At 43.7% G+C, this 27611-nt stretch overlaps 1 protein-coding gene across 1 annotated transcript in view; it reads right to left on the minus strand.

Moving 5' to 3' along the window:
* Positions 1-1119: 1119 nt before the first annotated feature.
* COPE (COPI coat complex subunit epsilon) overlaps positions 1120-27611 on the minus strand; it is a 39280-nt gene continuing 12788 nt past the window's right edge. Inside the window, exons 6-10 of the mRNA XM_073660724.1 lie at positions 22637-22718; positions 21866-22021; positions 7678-7746; positions 7145-7219; positions 1120-1430 (exon numbers count right to left, since the gene is read on the minus strand). Coding sequence (XP_073516825.1) covers positions 1383-1430; positions 7145-7219; positions 7678-7746; positions 21866-22021; positions 22637-22718 — 430 coding nt within the window. The 3' untranslated portion in view covers positions 1120-1382. The remainder of the gene's footprint in view (positions 1431-7144; positions 7220-7677; positions 7747-21865; positions 22022-22636; positions 22719-27611) is intronic.

Genomic DNA, 27611 nt, shown 5'->3' on the forward strand with positions numbered 1-27611 from the left:
GTGATAAATACAGAATTGGTGACGTGTTTCTATTACACTTTTCCTCTGATTGTTCCTCACCTGGTTTTGGCCTAAAAATACTGATGTAAAATACTGACCAAATACTGAATGAGTAATAAGTATGAGCTGCCACACACCTACAGCTTTAACCTTAATCCTTGATATCTAGGGCTGGGTTTCAACTTCAGTGGCAATGCTGGTTTCATTTTAAAGCTGAAATGAGTCCTGAAACACTTATGCACCTTGCGATCCAGGCTGAGATATGACCACTAGTAGCTAAGGTGTATATCAAATGTCATTGGCTACTTAGTTACTTCCCTGCAAGGCCATATGAGATACATCCTTGGCAGCAAAAGGGTTTAACGCCCCAAGGATATACCGTATTTTGCGGATTATAAGACGCACAAGTTTGTAAGACGAACCCCAAATTTTGGGGAGGAAAATAGGGAAAAAATTTTTTTTTAATAAACTGATGCGTATTATAATCAGCATAACTGGGGGGGCGGGTGGCCGTATTGGTAGAGCGGGGTCCCAGGGTTGCCACTGGCTGAGGCAGGAGACGCTGCAGGGTCCTGGAGATGCTGCGGAGGCAGGACGGGGTGTTCGGTGGTGGGTGGCGGCTGCGGGCCCCAAGCTGTCTGAAAAGTTCTGCTGGAGGTGTTCGGCGGTGCAGAGGATCCGCCGACATTTTGTGGCACCCGGAGCCCCGCACCTTATATTCAGTTCTATGTGATGGACTCCGGGAAAATGGCCGTCGGAGATCTTGGCACCGAAATCTCAATCTGGGCATGCGTCACTTCCGGCATCCATCTTCCCGGAGTCCACCGCATAGGACAGTAGGGAAGGTGCGGGGCTCCGGGTGCCACAAAATGTCGGCGGAGCCCCTGCACCGCCGAACACCTCCAGCAGAACTTGGCAGACAGCATGGGGCCCGCAGTCTCCTCTTACCTCCAAACACACCGTCCTGCCTCCGCTGCACCGCAGCTGGAAAAGTGATTTTGCTTTGTAAGACGCACCCCTATTTTCCCCCCAAATCTGGGGGGGAAAAGTGCATCTTATAAAGCGAAAAATACGGTAATTGTATAATATTTATAAGGATATCTACATAGAGACATGTGCGAAGAAGGAAAAAAAAAAGTTTATTTTTATTGGGAATGTCCATGATGTACAAGATGAACAGAAGTTGAGAACTGACTTTAAAAAAAAAAAAAGTATATTACGTTCCAATACAGATGCAGGGAGAAGGAATCCTCCGCCATCTCCGCACTAGCATTAACTTCCCTTGTGGGACATGGCATTCTGCCCAACATGAAACATATATTTTCACTGCAAAAGCTACAACTTGTGTTCATAGAGCGAAATATAAGTTAATCAGGTCCAGGTCATGCGCTGGGAGCATACTGCAGCACAAGGCGATCAAATTCATTCTCCTGGAAGAAACAGAAGAGAACTATTAATGTCTTAGGAGGAGCAACTGTTACAAAGAGAGACATTACTTCCTATAGGTCATAGATTGTAATGGCTGAAATACCTTATATAGGGCCTACATTCATTTTTCCAAAATCTATATTATGCAGAAAAATTAAAAAACTAACACTAAAATCTCTTCCAGTATATGACACGGTCAATGACATACTTTCCTGTGACCATTTGGAATGTAGCATAAAAATGAGAATTACAAATTTTTAAACAAGACCCATCAGGCACAAATATAAAATAGATGCACAAAAAAATAAAATAACCTTCATACAATGGACATTTTTATCCACTTTGATTTTTTCCTGCCCTGCTTGAAAGTGAAAACACAGTGCAGTTCCAGAATCTACGGGATACTTATGCAGCAATTTCAGTGGGACAAACCCTTAAATGTTAAGGCGAGGTGGGAACGTGACATTGGTACTATAACCTCGGAAGAATGGGAAGACGTGGTGGGGAGCATTCCGATTCTATCTACATGTGAGGCATATAGACTCTCACAGTTGTTCTTATTACATAGGGTATATAGAATTCCCAAATTTCTACAGCGCATTGGGGCAAGGAATGACAGTGTGTGTCCAAAATGTGGAGAGGAAGGAGCAGATCTTATGCATATGATGTGGACGTGTAGGAGGGTCGCGGTATTCTGGAATGAGTGTGTGCAGTACATTAATAATGTGTTTGAGTGTAATCTACCCTTATATCCTAAACTGTGTGTGTTGGGCCATGTAGAAATAGTAGGATGTGAAGAGGATGAAATAATAGCCGTTAAGAGGACTCTATATCAGATCAGAAAGCTTATAGCTGCACATTGGTTGGATCCCTCTCAGGTTCCAGGAATTCTTGGATAGAATGCATCTTTTATTAAAATTAGAAGAGGGAGTGTACAAAAAGCGGAAGGCTATACGGAAATTTGATAAAATCTGGGGTAAATGGAGCATGTTTCATGGTTATCATATTATGTCCATTTTAAATATCAATTGAGTTTGAAATGTTGTGGTCTCTCAGGTTCTACTTAACGAATCACTGACTATTAGATATTATGCTCTGTATCCATGGATCAAATTATCAATGCTTTAAGAGTTAGATAAGCTATATGATAATATGCGGTCTGTAATTAAATTCGTCTTTGCCATAGGGTTTTTAGGGGTGTAATGGGCGGGGGGAGGGGGAACGGGTGGGTTTTGAAGGGAATTGCCAGTTGGGTGATGCCTCAATGTTGTTTATGTGTAATGTTAAAAAAGTCTTTTAATAAAAAGTATCTGATTTGAAAAAAAAGAAAACACAGTGCAGTCTCTCAATCCCAGGGCTCCAAGGGGCACCGATGGGTTGCTATGGTAACCAAAGGCATAATAATGGCCTTCAAGTCTGCCATAGACCAAAGCCTAATGGATCCGGACAGAGGCTTTAACTCATATTCTGCCTGTCAGCAGAAGGGCTCGTTCATATAGAATTGGTCCTGGTAACCCACGGAGAGAACTCGACCAACGACCATATTATAGCCAGCATGCCAGTGCACATGGCTGGTTTTCTACGTGGACCGATAGACTTTGTTGAAAAAAGGCACACAAAGCTGCACAAGGAGCCAGTCACGTCCATAATTTGTGAACTTGACTAGCCCAATTACCAGTATCGCCATGTGAACTTGGCCTAACACGGACAAGCTGGATAATGCCCTGCACTACCTTAGTACTACATAGGTAGTGCAGTGTATTGTCAGTGCAATCAAAGGTTCGCCTGTTCAAGTTCCCTTGTGGGACTAATAAATATTGAAAAAAATAAATTTTTACAAAAAAAAAAAAATAAAATATCACACAGTTTTCCAGATAAAGTAATTAAATGTGAAAAAAAAAAAACGTGACTGGTACTATAAAACTATATTCATCATGATGAAAAAAAATGTAAATAAACCATGCCAGAATTGCCTTCACCCACTTCTCTGCACAAAAAAGTGAAACATTTATGGCTCTCAAAATATGGAAACACAAAAGGAAAATTTACTTATTTATACAAAAGCAATAAATCATAAATGAAAACTATATGTATGTGGTATTGCCTCAATTGTGCTGTTAACACTATTTATCCAGCACATGAATGGAAAAAAAAAGCAAGATAACAAAAACAACAGAATTGCTGTTTCTTTCTATTTTTCCTCCATAAACAGTTAATAAAATGTAAGTATTAAAGGGGTTGTCCACTACTATGGATAATGCCCCAATCCCCCAGCTATCGCTGGCCGCTCACAGGTATCACGTGAACACAGAAAGCTGCCAATCAGTGGTGGGGGCAGGGGCAGACTACCTACAGGTGCATCTCGCAATTAGAATATCATCAAAAAGTTACATTTATTTCAGAAAGTGAAACTCCTATATTATATAGAGTCATTACAAACAGAGTGATCTATTTCACGTGTTTATTTCTGTTAATGTTGATGATTATGGCTTACAGCCAATAAAAACACAGAAGTCATTAATTCAATAAATTAGAATACTTTATAACAGCTTGAAAAATGATTTTAAAATCCGAAATGTCGGCCTACTGAAATGTATGTTCAGTAAATGCACTCAATACTTGGTCGGGGCTCCTTTTGCATCAATTACTGCATCAATGCGGCGTGGCATGGAGGCGATCAGCCTGTGGCACTGCTGAGGTGTTATGGAAGCCCAGGTTGCTTTGATAGCAGCCTTCAGCTCGTCTGCATTGTTGGGTCTGGTGTCTCTCATCTTCCTCTTGACAATACCCCATAGATTCTCTATGGGGTTAAGGTCAGGCGAGTTTGCTGGCCAATCAAGCACAGTGATACTGTTGTGTGTAAACCAGGTATTGGTACTTTTGGCAGTGTGGACAGGTGCCAAGTCCTGCTGGAGAATGAAATTTCCATCTCCAAAAAGCTTGTCGGCAGAGGGAAGCATGAAGTGCTCTAAAATTTCCTGGTAGACGGCTGCGCTGACTTTGGTCTTGATAAAACACAGTGGACCTACACCAGCAGATGACATGGCTCCCCAAACCATCACTGATTGTGGAAACTTCACACTAGACCTCAAGCAGCTTGGAGTGTGTGTCTCTCCACTCTTCCTCCAGACTCAGGGACCTTGTGGAGTGTGTCAATGACTGCCTTCTGGACATCTGTCAAATCAGCAGTCTTGCCCGTGATTGTGGAGCCTACTGAAACAGACTAAGGGACCTTTTTAAAAGCTTAAGAAGCCTTTGCAGGTGTTTTTTGTTAATTATTCTGATTTACTGAGATAATGACTTGTGTTTTCATTGGCTGTAATCATTAACATTAAAAGAAATAAACACTTGAAATAGATCACTCTGTTTGTAATGACTATATAATATAGGAGTTTCACTTTTTGTATTGAAGAACTGAAATAAATTAACTTTTTGAGGATATTCTAATTTAGTGAGACGCACCTGTAGCAGTGGGTCAGGTAATCTTCTAGTGATAATCTCCTGCTGATAAAACTGATTTTATAAAACACTACATTAAGCAGACAAGTGACATCATTGTAATCAGGGTTTATGCCCCTATATCATGCTGCTCTCATCACCACCAGGAAATGTAATTATGAATCCTAAAACCAATCTAGACTACTGGACTACTACTGGCAGTCCTGTTCCAGACAAAGATCTGGCAAAAGAAAACTACAGCCAGCCCTGCTAAAACCGCCCCCCCCCCCCTTCCCGTCCCCTCAAACGAGAGCATATAGAGTTTTCTACAACACAAAAACTCAAAAAAAAAATTATTATTCATATATTAAGAGAGGCTCATTAAATATAAGATTTCAGAAATGTAAATGTGAACAGCTTGAAACAATTCTGATGATGCCACTTGCTGGAAGTATAAGGATGAATTCACATGCAACAGATTTATTGCAGAAATGAATGGGTCTGAAATTCAGTTCCAACAAAAGAAAATTAGGAGGATATGCTAAAGGGCACATGCTGCATATATAGCAAATAATCAGACACTTTCTACACAGCGGGCAATATATATGAATGGAGCCAAAACAATCACAAGTGATAATTATGTATCACATTGATGCCAGACCAGTGATAGATGCTATATTAGCTATGAATAAGTGAGATGCAACCACATGAACAGTCAAACTGGATATCAAGTAATACAGCAACAAAAAAGTGCCCTGAATGGGTAATAATACAGGCATAGCACTAGAATATACAACATCACCTGAATCAAAAGGTAGTAAATGGCTCTGGGACTGGCAGGTTGCTCAGTAAACACCGCTTCATACACCTAAATGGGGATGTTTTGGCAGCAAGCTCTTGGATTTTAGCAAGTTCCATTCATGTGAATGGGACAATCATGGAAATTTCTGCAACAAATCTGCCATTTTTAAATTCACCCTTATGGTGCATTTGTTAATTGATTTTTTTGCAGCACGCCAAAATGATATTTTGGGTTTTGTTTTGTTTTTTTTTACAGTAAATATTGCTGTTTTGCTACAATTAGGTGTTCCCTAAATGTGCTCAGAAAAAGAGTCCTTTTTTTGTTTAGTATTCCCTTAGGATGCTTTCACACTGTGTTTTGGTACACATAATAATCTTCATTTTTATATAGTGCTAACATATTCCGCACAGCTTTACACACATTATCGTCGCTGTCCCCATCGGGGCTCACAATCTAAATTCCCTGTGTGTCTTTGGACATTCGTTGGTCCAGTCGGGGATTACGTTCAAGCCCCCCGCAAAATGAGATTCGGCGTATGCGTGAATGTGTGCTCTGTTGTGCATTATTTTCGGGGGTATATGAATACTGGAGGTTGTCACTCAGACGTAGTAGACTGCATCTGGGTGTAAGTCTCCAGTTGGCATGAAAGCCTGAAAATGATGCACGACAGAACACACGTTCGCTCTGTCGGCACCATTATAGTGTATAGCCCCGTCGGTGCATATGCCCAAATCCAGTTTTGCAGGGGCGTCGGATGTAAACCCCAACGGGACCAACAAGTGCCAAAACACAGTGTGAAAGCACCCTTAGGGAACAGAAAATCGGTGTAAGGATTCCAGCAAACCACTTCCCATATCTTAATTTAACCTACAGATGCAACAAATGTTTTCCTTTGTGAAACAGAGCTATCCCACCAGAGCCACATGATTTCTGGGTGACAGCATTGTGGTTCACATTGAAAGCTTCCACCCTTTGTGGACAGCCTTAGCTGTTACACTCACTACTGACCACCATCTAATCGGTTAAGCAACCAATTATGCTATATGCACAGTGAAGTGCTATGTAGAAGGAAGAGAAGAGGAAAGTGTTGGCAGATACATCTGGATCCACTAATCCCCAGAAACTGGACAGGAAAAAGAACATACCTTTCTATATTTATCCCACCTGTTACTCCCCCAAAAGAAAAGGTTGTACAAAAGTCTTCCAGCAACCATAGAAACTGGATTGCTGGTGGCTCCGCTCTATCCACTAACGTAATCTAATTTCTATGGGCAACGTCAGGGTTTGACCAAAGATGATTATTACAAGGCGAAAAAAAACAGGAAATATTACCAGTGAAATAATCTCATTGCAAAGAAACCCATAAACTTTCTAGAATTAAACAGAAGATATAGCAAATATATGCGGTTGATGGAATACTGAAGCAGGGTTAGCTCTTTAACTAGCTGTTTTATAAAGCTGAAGCTCTGCTATTACCTTTGCTTGAAATTCCCTAATAAAAGGGTGATTTCGATGTCCATCCTTCAACTGAGACAGGTAGCGATTTGTGACCTTGAGAGAGATGATAAAGTGCACATCATGAAAATAACCCAAGGAGTGCGGCAAATCAGAGAATTAAAACGTTCTCGTAATATACAGCTAGACTTTTTATTTTAACCTTTTTCAAGTTGTAATATCCCTTTATTAATAATGTAAAATGAGATAACTGAAGGGTATACAGGTAAGGGTATTAAACACTCAAAGACCAAATTTCAGACAAGCACAATATAGGTTCAGAAATTCAGCAATACTATGGATGCATATGCGGGTTTAATGACCTGAATATGGTTTTTTTTTTCTTTTAGGGAGAACACAGCAGTTTGAAGAAGGCCCTCCCATTATTAAAATATATATTACACACACACTGGATGTCAAGGGGTCAGAGCAATTAGGGAAATATATATGCAGTGTAAGCCTGGCCTAAGATGACATAAAGTACATGTAATAAGAAACATAAACAAAACTCTTACTTCTGGAGGTTTTCCAATGTGTTGAGTTAATACAATGAAATTAATCAGTGTTTCTGGGTGGCTGCTGTCCTGCAAATCAAGTAGAGATTATGTAATGTGACATTTATCAAACATACAAATACTATTCTTTATATTAATATAGTCATTATATAATAAGTACATTTGAAGTCCTCAGTAAGTTCATTCCCACAAACATTATAGTAAGGCTAAGTTCACACACGTTGTGTTTTGCAGCAGATTTTTATGCAAATTTTCAGCTGCATCTAGCAGTACCAGCAAAGTCTTTGAGAAACCAGAATTCTCTGTTCACACGTTGCTTTTTGTTTGCGGTGTATTTTCTGCCTTGCTTACGTATTTGGAAAATAGAGAATGTCACTTCTTCCAGCGTTTCTGCACCAGAAAACGCAGGTGCATTTTTGCTGCATTTTTTCACCCATAGGAAGTAATGGGTGGTCAAAAATACGCAGCAAATGCGCAAAAAAGACGCAACAAAACCTGCGTTTTTTACGCAACCGTTTTCCTGCCAGAGAAAAGTTAGCAGCAGAAAAAAAAACACAACGTGTGTGAACATAGCCTAAGAGCTAGACTCACCATCAGTGCTACTTACAAGGAAGGGGCACTTGAGACCTTTTTATTAGTCATTTGTGGGATTCCCGCTGATCTAACATTTAACACCTCTGTGGATAAGTAATAAATGTTTTATTTATATTTATTTTTCTATATGTTCAATACTTTTAGCAACTGTATTACAAACCCAGTCTATATGGACCCAGTAAAGAGCACTATTTTGATCAATACTCAGCCATAAAAGCTGCTCCATCTACAAAACCAGGGCTGTGGAATCGGTAAGCCAGACCTCAGACTCCTCAATTTCCACGACTCCACGACTCCCTCATACATGGCTCATGTTTAAGTGATAAATTTACTGTAGCACAGATTCATCTCAGCTAAAAGTCTAGACCCTTAGATCAGGAATAGGACAGACATTTATAGGACATCTCATAACGTTCCCAAATTCTTATGGAAAAATATTCCCCACAAACTGCATTGAATTAATGTACCCAATTTATTATATATTTTAGAAGTTGGAGTCGGTCTATTTTATACCAACACCGACAAAATGGGCTCCGATTCCACAGCCCTGTGTAACACAACTGAAGTTGAAGTGTAAATGTACAGAAATGATAGGGTAGCATGGTGGCTCAGTGGTTAGCATTGCAGCGCTGCGGTCCTGGATTCAAATCCCACCAGGAATAACATCTGCAAGGAGTTTGTATGTTCTCCCTGTGTTTGTGTGGGTTTCCTCCGGGTTCTCCGGTTTCCTCCCACACTCCAAAGACATACTGATAGGGAATGTAGATTGTGAGACCAAATGGGGACAAGTGATGACAATATCTGTAAAGCGCTGTGGAATATGATGGCGCTGTATAAGCATAATAAATAAATAATAAAATGATCTTCCTGCCCTTAGGCCTACTAATTCCAAGATCACGACATTCTATATATACAGTCATGGCCAAAAGTTTTGAGAATGACACCAAAATTATATTTTCACATGATCTGCTGGCCTCTGATTTTTATTAGTGTTTGTCTGATGCTTATATCACATACAGAAATATAATTGCAATCATATTATGAGTACCAATAGGTTATGTTGACAGTTAGAATGAGTTAATGCTGCAAGTCAATATTTGCAGTGTTGCCCCTTCTTCTTCAAGACCTCTGTAATTCTCCCTGGCATGCTCTCAATCAACTTTTGGACCAAATCCTGACTGATAGCAGTCCATTCTAGCATAATCAATGCTTGCATTTTGCCAGAATTTGTTGGTTTTTGTTTGTCCACCCGTCTCTTGATGATTGACCACAAGTTCTCAATGGGATTAAGATCTGGGGAGTTTCCAGGCCATGGACCCAAAATCTCTATGTTTTGTTCCATGAGCCATTTAGTTATCACCTTTGCTTTATGGCAAGGTGCTCCATCATGCTGGAAAAGGCATTGTTGGGCGCCAAACTGCTCTTGGACGGTTGGGAGAAGTTGCTCTTGGAGGATATTCTGGTACCATTCTTTATTCATGGCTGTGTTTTTAGGCAAGACTGTGAGTGAGCCGATTCCCTTGGCTGAGAAGCAACCCCACACATGAATGGTTTCAGGATGCTTTACAGTTGGCATGAGACAAGACTGGTGGTAGCGCTCACCTCTTCTTCTCCGAATAAGCTTTTTTCCAGATGTCCCAAACAATCGAAAAGGGGATTCATCAGAGAAAATGACTTTGCCCCAGTCCTCAGCAGTCCACTTCCTGTACCTTTTGCAGAATATCAGTCGGTCCCTGATGTTTTTTCTGGAGAGAAGTGGCTTCTTTGCTGCCCTCCTTGAAACCAGCCCTTGCTCAAAGAGTCTCCGCCTCACAGTGCGTGCAGAAGCACTCACACCAGCCTGCTGCCATTCCTGAGCAAGCTCGGCACTGCTGGTAGTCCGATCCCGCAGCTGAAACAGTTTTAAGATACGGTCCTGGCGCTTGCTGGTCTTTCTTGGGCGCCCTGGAGCCTTTTTGACAACAATGGAAGCTCTCTCCTTGAAGTTCTTGATGATGCGATAGATTGTTGACTGAGGTGCAATCTTTGTAGCTGCGATACTCTTCCCTGTTAGGCCATTTTTGTGCAGTGCAATGATGGCTGCACGTGTTTCTTTAGAGATAACCATGGTTAACTGAAGAGAAACAATGATACCAAGAACCAGCCTCCTTTTAAAGTATCCAGTGATGTCATTCTTACTTAATCATGACTGATTGATCGCCAGCCCTGTCCTCATCAACACCCACACCTGTGTTAATGGATCAATCACTAAAACGATGTTAGCTGCTCCTTTTAAAGCAGGACTGCAATGATGTTGAAATGTGTTTTGGGGGTTAAAGTTCATTTTCTGGGCAAATATTGAGTTTGCAAGTGCAGTAATTGCTGTTAAGCTGATCACTCTTTGACATTCAGGAGTATATGCAAATTGCCATTACAAAAAATTAAGCAGTAAACTTTGGAAAAATTACTATTTGTCTCATTCTCAATACTTTTGGCCATGACTGTATATATATATATATATATATATATATATATATATATATATATATATATATTAAAAAAACACTTGATTAGCTGTATGTAATATATTAGTTTAGCCTGTTTACCAAGACCACTCAAATATAATGCGTCATCAGAAAATTACCTATTGTTTAAATCAGGGTTTTGTGTTCAATTAATTAAAAAAAAAAAAAAAATTGTTGCCAAGGTTTTTTTTTTAGCATATCACAATCCGTATTTAACCCCTTCCTGACATTTATAGTACACATATGTCATCGTCAGGAAGGACTTCCCGACCGATGCAGTACGTTAAGGCGATCGCCCACGCACAGGGGGCTGTGTGAGACCGATTGCTGCCAGGTGTCAGCTGATTCTGACAGCTGACACCCGGGAGTCAGTGCCAGGAGCGATGTCCGCACCGCTCCTGGCACTTTAACCAGCTAAATGCTGCGATTGCAACATTTAGCGTTCAGGCAGAGGGAAGGAAGCCTCTCTGTCTTTGGATCAGAGACTCCACGACATCATCGTTGGGCCCGAATGTTGCCATGGTGACCTGATGTCATCATGACGACACCCGAGTCACCAGAACTAGCAAAGTTGCTAGATCATGCTCAGTGCATGATCTAACAAGTTTGCCTGTCAGTGCAGCACTGACAGTTTATAAGGTATATGAATGCTTCTTCATCCCTATCTATATATATATATAATCGTCTTATCCTGTCTGTCTGTGTGTCCAGGAAATCCCGCGTCGCTCATTGGTCCGGCAGCGGCCAATCAGCGCCGGGGGATTTCTAAAAAAAAAAAAGATGGCGGCCGTTAGCGGCTCATCTGCGGGACGGAGCTGAGCGGCGATGCAGCCGGGAGATGACCGGCGCGAGGCGCTCATCTCCCGGCCGGCAACAGCAGAAGGAACCCGACCGCCGGACCCATCTGCGGGACGGAGATGCAGCCGGGAGATGAGCGGCGCGAGGTGCTCATCTCCCGGCCGGTAGCAGCGGAAGGACCGCCGGCGCCGCTGACCTCCATGAGGAAGGGAGGACCGGGGAGCGGCGCTGCGGGTCCGGATACTTCTCCTGCGAGCGCCCGCTCATGTCCCGGGTTCTCGCAGCGGAAGTATCCGCACAGGCAGCAGCGCTCCCCACCAAGACGATTCGATGATTGGTCGCGGTCTTCGGACCCGACCAATCACTGATCTTACCGCAAAACTTAAACACTATTGTGCTGATTGGTCGCCGACGCTGCCCGCGACCAATCACCGATTTGGGCGCCAAATTTAAATATCGGCCGCGACCAATCACCACAGCGGTGTTTAAATGTGGAGCCAAGATCGGTGATTGGTCGAGGCCGATATTTAAATTTGGCGCCCAAATCGGTGATTGGTCACGGTCAGCGTCCGCGACCAATCAGCACAATAGTGTTTAACTTTGGCGCCAAGATCAGTCATTGGTCGCGGGCCAAGACAGCGACCAATCACCGATTTGTGCGGCAATTTTAAATAGCGTCCGCGACCAATTGGATGTCAGCGCCGCTGCCTGTCCGGATACTTCCGCTGCAAGAACCAGGGACATGAGCGGGCGCTCGCAGCAGAAGTATCCCGACCCGCAGCGCCGCTCCCCGGTCCTCCCTTCACACCCTAGCCGCTGATGTCCCCACAGTATCCGCATGGTGTTACAAAGGTCCGGAAATTTGTGTTAAAAATCGCTGATTGGTCGCTGGCGCTGCCCGCGACCAATCACCTATTTGGGCGCCAAATTTAAATATCGGCCGCGACCAATCAGCACAGCGGTGTTTAAATGTGGAGCCAAGATCGGTGATTGGTCACGGCCGATATTTAAATTTTGCGCCCAAATCGGTGATTGGTCGCGGACGCTGCCCGCGACCAATCAGCACAGTAGTGTTTAACTTTGGCCGCAAGATCAGTGATTGGTCGCGGGCCAAGTCCGCGACCAATCAATGATTTGTGCGGCACATTTAAATAGCGGCCGCGACCAATTGGACCCGCAGCGCCGCTCCCCGGTCCTCCCTTCACGCCCTAGCCGCATGGATGTCAGCGGCGCTGCCTGTGCGGATACTTCCGCTCCGAGAACCCGGGACATGAGCGGGCGCTCGGAGCAGAAGTATCCGGACCCGCAGCGCCGCTCCCCGGTCCTCCCTTCACACCCTAGCCGCTGATGTCCCCACAGTATCTGCATGGTGTTACAAAGGTCCGGACATTTGTGTTAAAAAACGCTGATTGGTCGCGGGCGCTGCCCGCGACCAATCACAGATTTCGGCGCCAAATTTAAATATCGGCCGCGACCAATCACCGATCTTGGCTCCACATTTAAACACCGCTGTACTGATTGGTCGCGGACGCTATTTAAATGTGCCGCCCAAATCAGTGATTGGTCACGCACAGCGTCGGCGACCAATCAGCACAGCGGTGTTTAACTTTAGCGCCAAGATCACTGATTGGTCGCGTGCGGAGAGCGCGACCAATCAGCGAATCGTATTGGTGAGCGGGGAGCGGAATCGTATTAGTGAGGACCGGGGCGCGCCGCTGCCTGTGCGGATACTTCCACTCCGAGAAGCCGGGAGATGAGCGACTGCTCGCAGCAGAAGTATCCGGACTCGCAGCGCCGCTCCCTGGTCCTCCCTTCACACCCTAGCCGCTGATGTCCCCACAGTATCTGCATGGTGTTACAAAGGTCCGGACATTTGTGTTAAAAAACGCTGATTGGTCGCTGGCGCTGCCCGCGACCAATTACCGATTTGGGCGCCAAATTCAAATATCGGCCGCGACCAATCAGTACAGCGGTGTTTAAATGTGGAGACAAGATCGGTGATTGGTCGCGGCCGATATTTGAATTTGGCGCCCAAATCGGTGATTGGTCGCGGGCAGCGCCAGCGACCAATCAGCGATTTTTAACACAAATGTCCGGACCTTTGTAACACCATGCAGATACTGTGGGGACATCAGCGGCTAGGGTGTGAAGGGAGGACCGGGGAGCGGCGCTGCGGGTCGGGATACTTCTGCTGCGAGCAGTCGCTCATCTCCCGGCTTCTCGTAGTGGAAGTATCCGCACAGGCAGCAGCGCTCCCCGTTCCTCACTAATACGATTCCGCTCCCCGCTCCTCACCAATACGATTCGCTGATTGGTCGCGCTCTCCGCACGAGACCAATCAGTGATCTTGGCGCTAAAGTTAAACACCGCTCTGCTGATTGGTCGCGGCCGCTGCCCGCGACCAATCACCGATTTGGGCGCCACATTTAAATAGCGGCCGCGACCAATCACCGTTCTTGCCGCGACATTTAAACACTGCTGTGCTAATTGGTCGCGGACGGCAGCCGCGACCAATCAGCGAGATTGGCGCCAAATTTAAACAACGCTCTGCTGATTGGTCGCCGGCCGCGACTAATCAGCGATTTTGGTGCCAAATTTAAACACGCTCTCCATTCCTCACTAACACGGTTCGCTGATTGGTCGCGGATGGCGGCCGCGACCAATCAGCCAGATTGGCGCCAAATTTAAACAACGCTCTGCTGATTGGTCGCGGTCGCCGGCCTCGACCGATCAGCAGAGCGGGGTTTAAATTTGGCCCCAAAGTAGCTGATTAGTCGCGGCTGACGGCCGCGACCAATCAGCAGAGCGTTGTTTAAATTTTGCGCCAAAATCGCTGATTGGTCGACGCCGTCGGCCGCGAACAATCAGCAGTATTGGCGCCAAATTTAAACACCGCTCTGCTGATTGGTCGTGACTAATCAGCGATTTTGGTGCCAAATTTAAACACGCTCTCCAGTCCTCACTAACACGGTTCGCTGATTGGTCGCGGCCGCCGCCCGCGACCAATCACCAATATTGCCGCCAAATTTAAACACCGCTTTGCTGATTGGTCGCGGTAGCCGAACGCGACCAATCAGCGATTTTGGCGCAAAATTTAAACACCGCTCTGCTAATTGCGCCCCGTCGGCCGCATACCTATTCTAGAATACCCGATGCATTAGAATCGGGCCACCATCTAGTGCAGGGGTCTCAAACACGCGGCCCGCGGGCCGCATGCGGCCCCTGAGGCTGCTTTATGCGGCCCGCAGGCACAGACCCCTTGACGATCCCGACCTGGTCCAGGAGGAGCCGCCGACAACAGCGCTGCATTGCCGCACAGAGACTGTTTCCCAGCACTGCATTTCCAATGCCAGCCGCTGGCCAATCAGAGGCCAGCAGCTGATATCTGCGTGTCGGCGCAGCGAGTATGACGTCATTGCCATATGCAGATGTCAGCTGCTGGCCTCTGATTGGCCGGCGGCTGACATTGAAAATGCTGTGCTGGGAGACAGTCTCTGTGCGGCAATGCAGCGCTGCTGTCGGCGGCTCATCCTGGACCAGGTCGGGATCGTCAAGGGGTCGGACTCTGTGGTGCCTGCGGGCCACATCTGCAGGAAGGCCGCCGAGGGAACGGAGGACAGGTGAGAATCATCTTTTTTTTTTTTTTTTATGTGTGTGAAGAACAGCACAGGGGGCACAGAGCCACAACATGGGGACCTGGATGGGGCACAGAGCCACAAGAGGGGACCTGGATGGGGCACATAGCCACAAGAGGGGACCTGGATGGGGCACATAGCCACAAGAGGGGACCTGGATGGGGCACATAGCCACAAGAGGGGACCTGGATGGGGCACATAGCCACAAGATGGGGACCTGGATGGGGCACATAGCCACAGGATGGGGACCTGGATGGGGCACATAGCCACAGGATGGGGACCTGGATGGGGCACATAGCCACAAGAGGGGACCTGGATGGGGCACATAGCCACAGGATGGGGACCTGGATGGGGCACATAGCCACAGGATGGGGACCTGGATGGGGCACATAGCCACAGGATGGGGACCTGGATGGGGCACATAGCCACAGCATGGGGACCTGGATGGGGCACATAGCCACAGCATGGGGACCTGGATGGGGCACATAGCCACAGCATGGGGACCTGGATGGGGCACATAGCCACAGCATGGGGACCTGGATGGGGCACATAGCCACAAGATGGGGACCTGGATGGGGCACATAGCCACAAGATGGGGACCTGGATGGGGCACATAGCCACAAGATGGGGACCTGGATGGGGCACATAGCCACAAGATGGGGACCTGGATGGGGCACATAGCCACAAGATGGGGATCTGGATGGGGCACATAGCCACAAGATGGGGATCTGGATGGGGCACATAGCCACAAGATGGGGACCTGGATGGGGCACATAGCCACAAGATGGGGACCTGGATGGGGCACATAGCCACAAGATGGGGACCTGGATGGGGCACATAGCCACAGGATGGGGACCTGGATGGGGCACATAGCCACAAGATGGGGACCTGGATGGGGCACATAGCCACAAGATGGGGACCTGGATGGGGCACATAGCCACAAGATGGGGACCTGGATGGGGCACATAGCCACAAGATGGGGACCTGGATGGGGCACATAGCCACAAGATGGGGACCTGGATGGGGCACATAGCCACAAGATGGGGACCTGGATGGGGCACATAGCCACAAGATGGGGACTTGGATGGGGAACATTACTACAAGATGTTTGCCATTATTACTATATGATGCTAATTGTAAGACAATATTACTGTATGTGGCCAATTGGGGGAAACAAAATTGTAAAAATCAAAAAAATAAAAATAAAGCCTGAAAAAATATTGGGCACTAAAAATGCTGTTTTATATGTAAACTAAAGTAAACACAAAAAAGTGCACGTTTATTATCGCCACATCCATAACGACCCAAGCTATAAAAAAATAAACACGGAAAAAATGTTCAAAAGGTGTATACAAAAAAAAATGGTATCACTAAAAATGTCACATTGAACAAAGAATGCGGCCCCCCAAATTCAAATTTTTTCCATGTGCGGCCCATATACCCAGCCGAGTTTGAGACCCCTGATCTAGTGCCTTATAAGCGATCAGGGTGAAAAAAGTCCCATAGTGGGACAAGGTAAAAAAGTGAAAAAACATTTGTAAAATATTTTTAAAAAATAAAAAAATAAATCACAAAATAATAATAAAAAAATATATTGTACCCAAAAATAAATATTTTTATGAAAAAATAAATGAAAAAAAAAGTACACATATTTGGTATTGCTGCGTCCGGAAAAACCTGACCTATAAACTGTTCCACTAGTTAACCCCTTCAATGAACACCGTAAAAAATAAATAAAAAACGAGGCAAAAAACTATGCTTTATCATGATACCGCCGAACAAAAAGCGAATTCAAACCTCTGAAAACGGCTTTGTCCCGCAAGAAACATGCCACCATACAGCTCCATCAGTGGAAAAAAAATAAAAAAAGTTATAGCTCTCAGAATAATGCTATTTTTAAATTATTTTTTTCTATCAAAGTTTTTATTGTGTAAAAGCTAGGAAACATAAAAAAACAATATAAATGTGGCATCACTGTAATCCTACTGACCCAAAGAATAAAGTTGCTTTATCAATTTTACCACACACGGAAAAAAAAAAAAAAAAATTCCCGTATTGCTGTTTTTTGCTCATTCTGCCTCCCAAAAATCAGAATAGAAAGCGATCAAAAAATGTGCCCGAAAATGGTACCAATAAAAACGTCAACTCGTCCCACAAAAAACAAGCCCTTACATGACTGTCGGCCAAAATATGTAAAAATTATAGCTCTCAAAATATGGCTATGCGCAATAAAAAGCGTTTTTGTTTTGTTTTTTAGTGTGTGACAGCCGCCAATCATAAAAAAACGCTATCAATTTAGTCTCGCTGTAATCACACCAACCCGAAGAATAAAGTCGTCTAATCAGTTATATCACACGAGGAACGGCGTAAAAAATAAATAAAACTAATTCTTCACCTGCTGCTGATTTGTGTATTCTGCCTCACAAAGATCACTGTAAGGCTCGGCGCACATTTATCCTGCGCTCTACGCTGAGCGCTTACACCGGGGTTTCCGTGTAAATCTCTGCAATAAGTGATTCAGACGGAACCCACAGCGGAAGATTCCCTGTAATGGAGGCAGATGGAGGCACCGTGGACACCGTCTGGCTTATTATCTGGCGGTGTCGGTCTTTTTAGGCGTGCATAAAAGTGCCGTCGGCCACAGTTTTGTGCACTTCTACAAGGCCCTTGCTCTTGCCGACTGCTAAACACTCCCAGCATTTTAGAAAAACACTTGAAAAATTTGCCCTTTGTGTCATATTGAGAGTAAAAAAACAGCCTTCCTCTAATTTACTTTTTATTCCCATCCATGTGCCTTACATAAACAAACTGACTTTTTGGTAACTTTGCGGACCCTCTAAAATGGGGACATTAGGACTATCACATGGTAGAACAACACGTACCCATCACCATTGAACTCTATCAGTTCTCTTCAGAGGCGATTATGCCACTGATGCTTCAATGCATGTTTATTAACACTCATTCCACAGAAAGGCCTTGACTTGAAATCACACTTAGCGGAATACTTCGAGCTTAATAAATAATCTGTTTACAGATTTATTATTATTGCTTTATGGGCAGTCCACAACGTTGTCATCAATGTCTGATCGGTTGGGGTCCGACACCCTTGCCGATCAGCAGTTGTCGGTGTTGGCGGAGATCAAAATGCTCAAATGCCGAGATGCTCAGTCTTCTGATAGTGACCGTGGACTGCACATCCGCCTCCTATTGATTTGAATAGGAGGCAGATGTGTAGTACTGTGCCGCAGCCACTATCAGAAGACGGAGCAGCTTCGCAATTGAGCATCTCCGGCCGGCAGTTGCCACTGTCACCAAGAACAGCTGATCGGCGGGGGTGCCAGCTGTCGGACCCAAACCGATCAGACTTTGATGAACTATAGTTAGGATAGGTCATCAATGATAAAGTAGTGGACAACCTCCTTAATTAAAGAATCTTGCCATCCATCATACCGCTAAATTATTCACTTTCACTAGACTTATCTAAGAAAAGTAACAAAGCTATTTGCTTTTAAGCAAAGCTACTTCAAGGTGAAAAGGAATATACTCTTAGGGTATATGCGCATGTTGAGTATTTGATTGCAGAAATTTCTGCAACATTTCTGTATCTCTTGGCAGCAAAAACGCTGTGGAAAAAATGCATGTTTTTGCATGCGTTTTAGTACAGCAATGAATGCTTTTTGGAGCTAAATAAAGATATTTGAAAAAAGAAAAACGCTGCAAAACCGCACAAAAAATTGACATGCTGCAGATTTAAACGCACAGCAAATCCTTAAAGGAAAATTGCTGATCATGTGCACAGCACTTCAGGATTCTTATTGACTTAGCTGGCAGAAGGATTCCCTAGTGTTTTTGGGCCAATTCCGCGCGGACAAAACACTGCGAAAATGCACCAAAAATGCACAGTGTGGACACAGCCTTATACTTTCTATCAAAGATAAATCTGGAAGACTAACCTTTGACCCTATACATAGATAGGTAAAAGATTCCACAAGTTTTACTAACCGACACTTTAAGAACTCTCTCGACTCTTTTCACCTGCCTAAGTAAACTAAAGAAGCAATCTCTTCCCTTAATACACCTATCACAACTGAGGAGATCTTCCCCTACACCTCTATTATAAAACTCTCTCAGACATCCTGATTCTAAGATCTTCACACATTTCAACAAATTTCTCATTCTTATATAACTTTATCCTTAAACAGGGAAAAGATCCCCTTGAGTGTCCCATTTAAGCGGTCAGTCTACCACATGCTCTAACCTTACCATTCCCTGTGTACAATGGGATGGGCTGAGTGCTTTTTGTTGATCCTCCTCTTTGCATTGTGTATATGAGAAAGACGGGGAGACACCAAGCACAATAATAGGGTCTTATCTGGTGGAGAAATTGGTCTAGGCGAGAGGTAAAGGAATTGCTCACCTTTTGGGGTTGTTTAACCCACATCTAAGGAATCAATGTGTGACAGCTGCTACAGTACTCTCAGGTCGGGAAATCCCGCCGTGTAGAACAATTGGTGGAGGGTAGGAGTGACAGTCTGCGCTGCTGTGCTAGATTCAAGATACCCAGAAGATGTGATGAGGTATTAGATCATGCGGTTTATTCTCAATGCGTTTCGAAGTTGAACCAACTTTTTCATCAGGACAACGTTACATGCGATCTAAAAATCGCAGCTTAACATTGTGTCTAAAGTAGACATTTACCACATGTCTACTTTACATCAGCATCATTTTTTTAAACTTTTTTTTTCTATAAAAGGAAGTTAGAAGGGTTAAAAGTTTATCAGCAATTTTTCATTTTTCCAACAAAATTCACAAAACCAATTTTTTAGGGACCACATCACATTTGAAGTGACAGAAAAGACAAAAAAAAAACCCCACCATTTTAAAAACTGCACCCCTCAAAGTGCTCAAAACTACATTAAAGAAGTTTATTAACCCTCAGATGCTTCACAGGAATTTAAACAATAAGGAAGGAAAAAATGAAAATTTTAATATTTCCCACAAAAATGTTGCTTTAGCCCTAAATTTTGCATTTTCACAAAAATAACAGGAGAAAATTAACCCCAAAGTTTATTGTGCAATTTCTCCTGAGTACACAGATACCCTATATGTGGAGGTAAACTACAGTTTGGGTGCATGGCAGATCTTGGAAAGGAAGGAGCACCATTTGACGTTTGGAGCGCAAAACTGGATGGGATAGCGCAGTATTCCCCAACTCCAGTCCCCAAGGCCCACCAACAGGTCATGTTTTCAGGATTTCCTTAGTATTACACAGGTGATAATTCCATCACCTGTGCAATAGTAAGGAAATCCTGAAAAAATGACCTGTTGGTGGGCCTTGGGGACTGGAGTTGGGGAATACTGGGATAGCGGACGCCATGTCGCGTTTGCAGAGCGCCTGCTGTGCCTTAACAGTGGAAACCCCCGACAAGTGACCCCATTTTGGAAAATACACCTCTTTTGGAGTTTATCTATTCTAGTATTACACTGAAAACACCTTTTAGACCAAGTTCGTGGCATGGTCCAACATGCCACTGTAGCTGGCAGACCCTAAGGAGGTCATTATTTGACCTCTGGTTGCCATGATTACCATTGGCAGGACATGATTATGTTGCATGAGAGCCGATCAGGTGCGAGAGAGAGCCCCCTCCCTCTCTTAGGCTTCTAAATGCTGTGATCGCTACATTTAGGGTGTTAAGCAGCCAGGAGCAGCGCGGGCACTGGCCCTGGCAGCTATCACTTAAGCAGAGCTCCTGGCTGCGGTCGTGCAGGCACAGATTATGTATCCGCATGATTGCGATGACATAACTATGTCATTTTGCGGGAACTCCTTTCCGATCATGACGTACAATTACATCAAATGTTGTGAAAGGGTTAAAATTCTCAGTGTTCTATCATTACACTGCAGATTTATTGTATACTTTCCACCCTTGCATGGAGAATCGAACATTGTTTTTTGAATTTGTGTATTTTACACTGTAAAATATTAGTTCACAAAACATTATTTATCAAAACGTTCAATAAAAAGTAACATTTAAAAAACGATTAAAATTGAAGTCTTGCAATTTTCAGACTAGCCACGGCAGGACTAAATTCCTGATTCAGGAACATGTACATTAGCAGCAATAGACTGATTCTGACCTTATCTTTTGTACTGAAGCATCTAATAAGCGAGTACAAATATTGTGAAGGGGGGGGCAGGGTCAGCTGTGACAATGCCTATTGGGAATGCTGATTCTATGTTATTAGCTGTGTATAGAGACCTGTCATTCTAATACAGCCTCTGATTATAATGAGCCTGCAGAACACGCTTCTAGAAGCAAGAGTCTAAATACGCCCCAGTGGACAGCCTGAAAACTGCAAGATTTTATTTTTTTCGAATACAGAACACGGTACGAAAAAAAATACAAAAATAAATAAAAAGGCATTGACTTTTTTTGTTGACATAAATGCAATATAAAAACCTGATTTTAATAATATGTGATTTTCTGATGACCCTTTTCCTTTAAGCAATGTGATCATGTAAGGTAAAACTGAACCGGTCTGGAGAATGGCTAAATACCCTTTCAATGTCTTTTGGCAACAATTAGAAATGATCTCATTAGTAAACAATGGCAAAAAAATAAATAAAAATAAATCATAATTTAAGTAGACCTCTACCTTGTCTAAAGCCTCCTGTAGGACTCCTTCAGCGTCCTCCCACTTGCCCTGTCCCATGTAACAAGTAGCTTGCCCATTTAACAGCAGGACAGTGGAAGAGTATTTGTCAGACATCTCCTGGAAAATGTAGAAGGCATCCTGCAGTTTATCCCCACCCTGTTGGAATAAGTCTCAAGTATGAGAAAACTGAGCACAGAGATACAGCAGCAATAGATACAACACAAGGTGTAAAATGGTATCTTGGTCTATGAAATATTCAGGAGTGATCACACAATCTTGGTATACATGTACCGTGATCCCAGTTATGTGAGATGCACAGAAGTAAAGGGTAACTGCCATAGGGAGAAGAAAGGATATTTTATAATGGTCTGCTTAATGACCGACAATGATCCAATTTCATGAGAGGATATTGAGAAGAAAGAATAAGGTCAGTCACCTAGAGTCCATTAGGTCAAAACACAGGTTCTACTATTAGCCAAAGATTAAAGCCAAGGGGAGCAGGCGGTTACCTGTCATCCAGTATTCAGACTAATCATACTTTCTAAACTACGTATCATTAAAGGGGTGGTCGATAGCTTGATTCTGCCATAAGAGGTGATGTTTTCATAGATTGGCTTTCCATTCTGGCTTATAAAGGGAGATCCAGATTGGGAGTGCCACCTCTATTACGTCCATATGCAAGAAGCATATGGGTACAGGTTGTCTTGAGACAACCCCTTTAAATGAAACCTTACATTTTCTGTTGATTTACAGCAGATACTACATACTGACCAGGGCAATGTTAACCCATGCTGTCGCCAGCTGTGTCAGTGTTGCATCCTCATCTGTATCCACCATCTTCTTTAGTTCTTTGCTAAAATGAAAAAATAAATACAAATTATGAAACAGTAACATTGAAATCGTAATCTTTACTTAACCCCTTTCCGACGAGGTCAGTAATAGTACGTAGCTACGCCCAGGGCCTTATGGACCAGGTACGTACTATTACACGAGCAGCGACGGCGCCTGCACACAAGTGGTGCGGGGCAATCGCCGCCGGGTGTCAGCTGATTGTTACAGCGGACACCCGATGCTATGTGCCAGGAGCGGTCCTGCACCGCTCCCGGCACATTAACCCCCGCAAAGCTGCGATCGAAGTCGATTGTAGCATTGCGGAGGTTAGCCCGATACTCACCTCCTCCCCCGGCGTCTGAGTCAGATCCAGGGTGTTGTCATCACGACCCGATGTTGTCATGACAACATCCGGGTCACCAGGAAGTTACTTTGGTCATGCGCACTGCATAACCAAAGTAACTTTTCCCTGTGCAGCTGTAACAGCCTGTATAGCATAGGGATGGTGCTGCATTCCTGTGCTATACAGGCGATCTGAAAGTTAAAAGTGAAAGTCCCATAGTGGGACATAGGGTAAAAGTAAAAAAAAGAATCAGACAGTGAAAAAAAATTGTAAAAATATATATAAAAAAAAAAAAATCCCCCAAAAATAAAAATATAATACCCATCAATAAATATTATTATTGAAAAAACAAACAACAAAATAATAAAAGTATACATATTTGGTATCGCCGCGTCCGGAACGACCTGACCTACACTGCTCAAAAAATTAAAGGGAACACTCAAATAACACATCCTAGATCTGAATTAATGAAATATTCTCATTGAATACATTGTTCTGTACAAAGTTGAATGTGCTGACAACAAAATCACACAAAAATAATCAATGGAAATCAAATTTATTAACCAATGGAGGCCTGGATTTGGAGTCACCCCCCAAAATTAAAGTGGAAAAACACACTACAGGCTGATCCAACTTTGATGTAATGTCCTTAAAACAAGTCAAAATGAGGCTCAGTATTGTGTGTGGCCTCCACGTGCCTGTATGACCTCCCTACAACTCCTGGGCATGCTCCTGATGAGGTTGCGGATGGTCTCCTGTGGGATCTCCTCCCAGACCTGGACATCCGCCAACTCCTGGACAGTCTGTGGGGCAACGTGAGGTTGGTGGATGGAGCGAGACATGATGTCCCAGATGTGCTCAATCGAATTCAGGTCTGGGGAACGAGCGAGCCAGTCCATAGCTTCAATGCCTTCATCTTGCAGGAACTGCTGACACACTCCAGCCACATGAGGTCTGGCATTGTCCTGTGTTAGGAGGAACCCAGGGCCAACCGCAGCAGCATATGGTCTCACAAGGGGTCTGAGGATCTCATCTCTGTACCTAATGGCAGTCAGGCTACCTCTGGCGAGCACATGGAGGGCTGTGCGGTCCTCCAAAGAAATGCCACCCGACACCATTACTGACCCACTTCCAAACCGGTCATGCTGAAGGATGTTGCAGGCAGCAGATCGCTCTCCACGACGTCTCCAGACTGTCACGTCTGTCACATGTGCTCAGTGTGAACCTGCTTTCATCTGTGATGAGCACAGGGCGCCAGTGGTGACTTTGCCAAACCTGTTTTCTGTGGCAAATGCAAAGTGTCCTGCATGGTGCTGGGCTGTGAGCACAACCCCCATCTGTGGACGTCGGGCCCTAATACCATCCTCATGGAGTCAGTTTCAAACCGTTTGTGCAGACACATGCACATTTGTGGCCTGCTGGAGGTCATTTTGCAGGGTTCTGGCAGTGCTCCTCCTGTTCCTCCTTGCACAAAGGCGGAGGTAGCGGTCCTGCAGCTGGGTTGTTGCCCTCCTACGGCCACCTCCACATCTCCTGGTGTACTGGCCTGTCTCCTGGTAGCGCCTTCAGCCTCTGGACATTAAGCTGACAGACACAGCAAACCTTCTTGCCACAGCTCGCATTCATGTGCCATCCTGGATGAGCTGCACTACCTGAGTAACTTCTGTGGGTTGTAGAGTCCATCTCATGCTACCACGAGTGTGAAAGCACAACCAACATTCAAAAGTGACCAAAACATCAGCCAGAAAGCATTGGTACTGAGATGTGGTCTGTGGTCCCCACCTGCAGAATCACTCCTTTATTGAGTGTGTCTTGATAATTGCCAATAATTTCCATCTATTGTCAATTCCATTTGCACAACAGCATGTGAAATTGATTGCCAATCAGTGTTGCTTCCTAAGTGACAGTTTGATTTCACTGAAGTTTGATTTACTTGGAGTTATATTCTGTTGTTTAAGTGTTCCCTTTATTTTTTTGAGCAGTGTATAAAACTGTCACGCTGGTTAACCCCTTTAGTGAACACGGTAAAAAAATAAATAAAAAACAAAAGCAAAAAACTACGCTTTATCATCATTCCGCCAAACAATAAAATGGAATAAATCGCGATAAAAAAACGAATACAAAAAAATGGTACTGCTGAAAATGTCATCTTGTCCCACAAAAAACAAGCCGCCATACAGCTCCATCATCCGAAAAATAAAAAAGTTATAGCTCTCAGAATAAAGCGATGCAAAAAATTCTTTTTTCTATAAAATAGTTTTTATTGTGTAAAAGTGACAAAACATGAAAAAAAAACCACATAAATGTGGTACCGGTGTAAACGTACTGACCTGAAGAATAAAGCTACCTTATCAATTTTACCACACACGAAACGGCATAAAAAAAAAAAAAAAAAAAATTCCTGAATTGCTGGTTTTTATTTATTCTGCCTCCCAAAAATCGGAATAGAAAGTGATCAAAAAATGTCACGTGCCTGAAAATGGTATCAATAAAAATGTCAACTTGTCCCGCAAAAAACAAGCCATCACATGACTGTTGGCCAAAATATGAAAAAATTATAGCTTTCAAAATATGGCGATGCAAAAACTAGTCTTTGCGAAAAAATGCGTCTTTTAGTGTGTAACAGCTGTCAATCATAAAAACCCGATATGATTCTGGTATCGCACCGACCCAAAGAATAAAGTCGTCTAATCACTTACACCGCACGAGGAACGGCGTAAAAAATAAACTCTAGGGTTAGGGTTGTATTAGGGTTAAGGCTTGGATTTTTTTCAAAAGTAAAAAAAAATAAAAAATGATGATATGGCGACTAGTGTTGAGCGCAAGTGCTCGCTACTTGAGTTTGCATCGGGTGCTAGGGTATGCACCGAGTATCGCGGGTGCTCGAGTGACATGCTCAAGTCTCCGCCCCATATGCTTTGCGGCCAAAAAAGAAAACTCACGGGGATTGCCTGCCATGCACGAGCGATCCCCGCGTTTTTTTTTGGGTGTCTAATAACCGTGAAACATGTGGGACGGGGACTCGAGCATTTCACTTGAGCACCCGTGATACTTGGTGCATACCTGAGTACCTGATGCAAACTCAAATAGCGAGCACTTGAGCTCAAGACTAATGACAACTTATTCAATATGATGACCCAATGTTATCAAATTTTGTGTCGTACCTCTGGGTTCAAAATGTTCACTATACCCCTTGATAAAATCCTTGAGGGGTCTAATTTCCAAAATGGTGTCACTTGTGGGGGGTTTCCACTGTTTAGGCACATCAGGGGCTCTCCAAATGCAACATGGCGTCCGCTAATTATTCACGCAAATTTTACAATTAAAAAGTCAAATGGCGCTCCTTCCCTTCCGAACCCTGCCGTGCGCCCAAACAGTGGTTTTTCCCTACATATGGGGTATCTGCGTGCTCAGGGGAAATTGCACAACAAATTTTGGGGTCCATTTTTTCCTGTTACCCCTGCGAAAATAAAAATTTGGGTCTAAAGTAACATTTTTGTGAAAAAAGTTAAGTGTTCATTTTTTTCTTCCACATTCCAAAAATTCCTGTGAAGCACCTGAAGGGTTAATAAACTTCTTGAATGTGGTTTTGAGCACCTTAAGGGGTGCAGTTTTTAGAATGGTGTCACTTTTGGGTATTTTCTGTCATAAAGGCCCCGCAAAGTCACTTCAAGTGTGATGTGGTCCCTAAAAAAATGGTTTTGTAAATTTTGTTGGAAAAATGAGAAAATTGCTGGTCAACTTCTAACCCGTATAACTCCCTAATAAAAAAAAATTCTTGGTTCCAAAATTGTGCTGATGTAAAGTAGACATGTGGGAAATGTTATTTATTAACTCTTTTGTGTGACATATCTCTCTGATTTCAGGGCATGAAACCTGAAATTTTCAAAATTGTGAAATTTTCAAAATTTTCGCCAAATTTCCGATTTTTTCACAAATAAATGCAAGTGATATCGAAGAAATTTTACCACAATCATGAAGTACAATATGTCACGAAAAAACAGTCTCAGAATCAGGGGGATCCGTTGAAGCGTTCCAGAGTAATTACCTCATAAAGTGACAGTGGTCAGAATTGTAAAAATTGGCCCGGTCATTAAAATGCAAACCACCCTGGGGGGGTAAAGGGGTTAAATATTACCAAACAAGTAATGGCTGAAAATTTGCAATATTGGTTTTCATTAATTTCCAGATGCAACAAAAATGTGCTCCCATGTTAGAAAATCAGGACTGTCTGCAGTTTACCCCTTAGCGCACCCATGCCATATATGAAGTTTATGGTGATAGTACACGCTCAAATGTTGTGCTAATGTGATCACCAACAGTGCCTACTGGTAATGGGCAGTTGGACCCCTACTGTATTGCCCGGGATCAAAGATTATCCCAGGTGTGTCAATAGCAAGGGAAGACTTAAGGAGGCTTCCTCTGTTGCTTTTTTTCTCATCAGACCAATGGGAGTTCCTTTCACCAACCCCCAACAACAGGGCCTAAAAATTGTGGGTTTTGTTCACCCAGTCTCCTTAAAATGGAAACTGGTACCAATAGAAACTATAAATTGTCCTGTAAAAAACAAGC

This window comes from Phyllobates terribilis, unplaced genomic scaffold (genome assembly GCF_046119375.1).
Source record: "Phyllobates terribilis strain yellow unplaced genomic scaffold, ASM4611937v1 Scaffold_1__5_contigs__length_1240528914, whole genome shotgun sequence".
In the NCBI taxonomy this organism is placed as follows: domain Eukaryota; kingdom Metazoa; phylum Chordata; class Amphibia; order Anura; family Dendrobatidae; genus Phyllobates; species Phyllobates terribilis.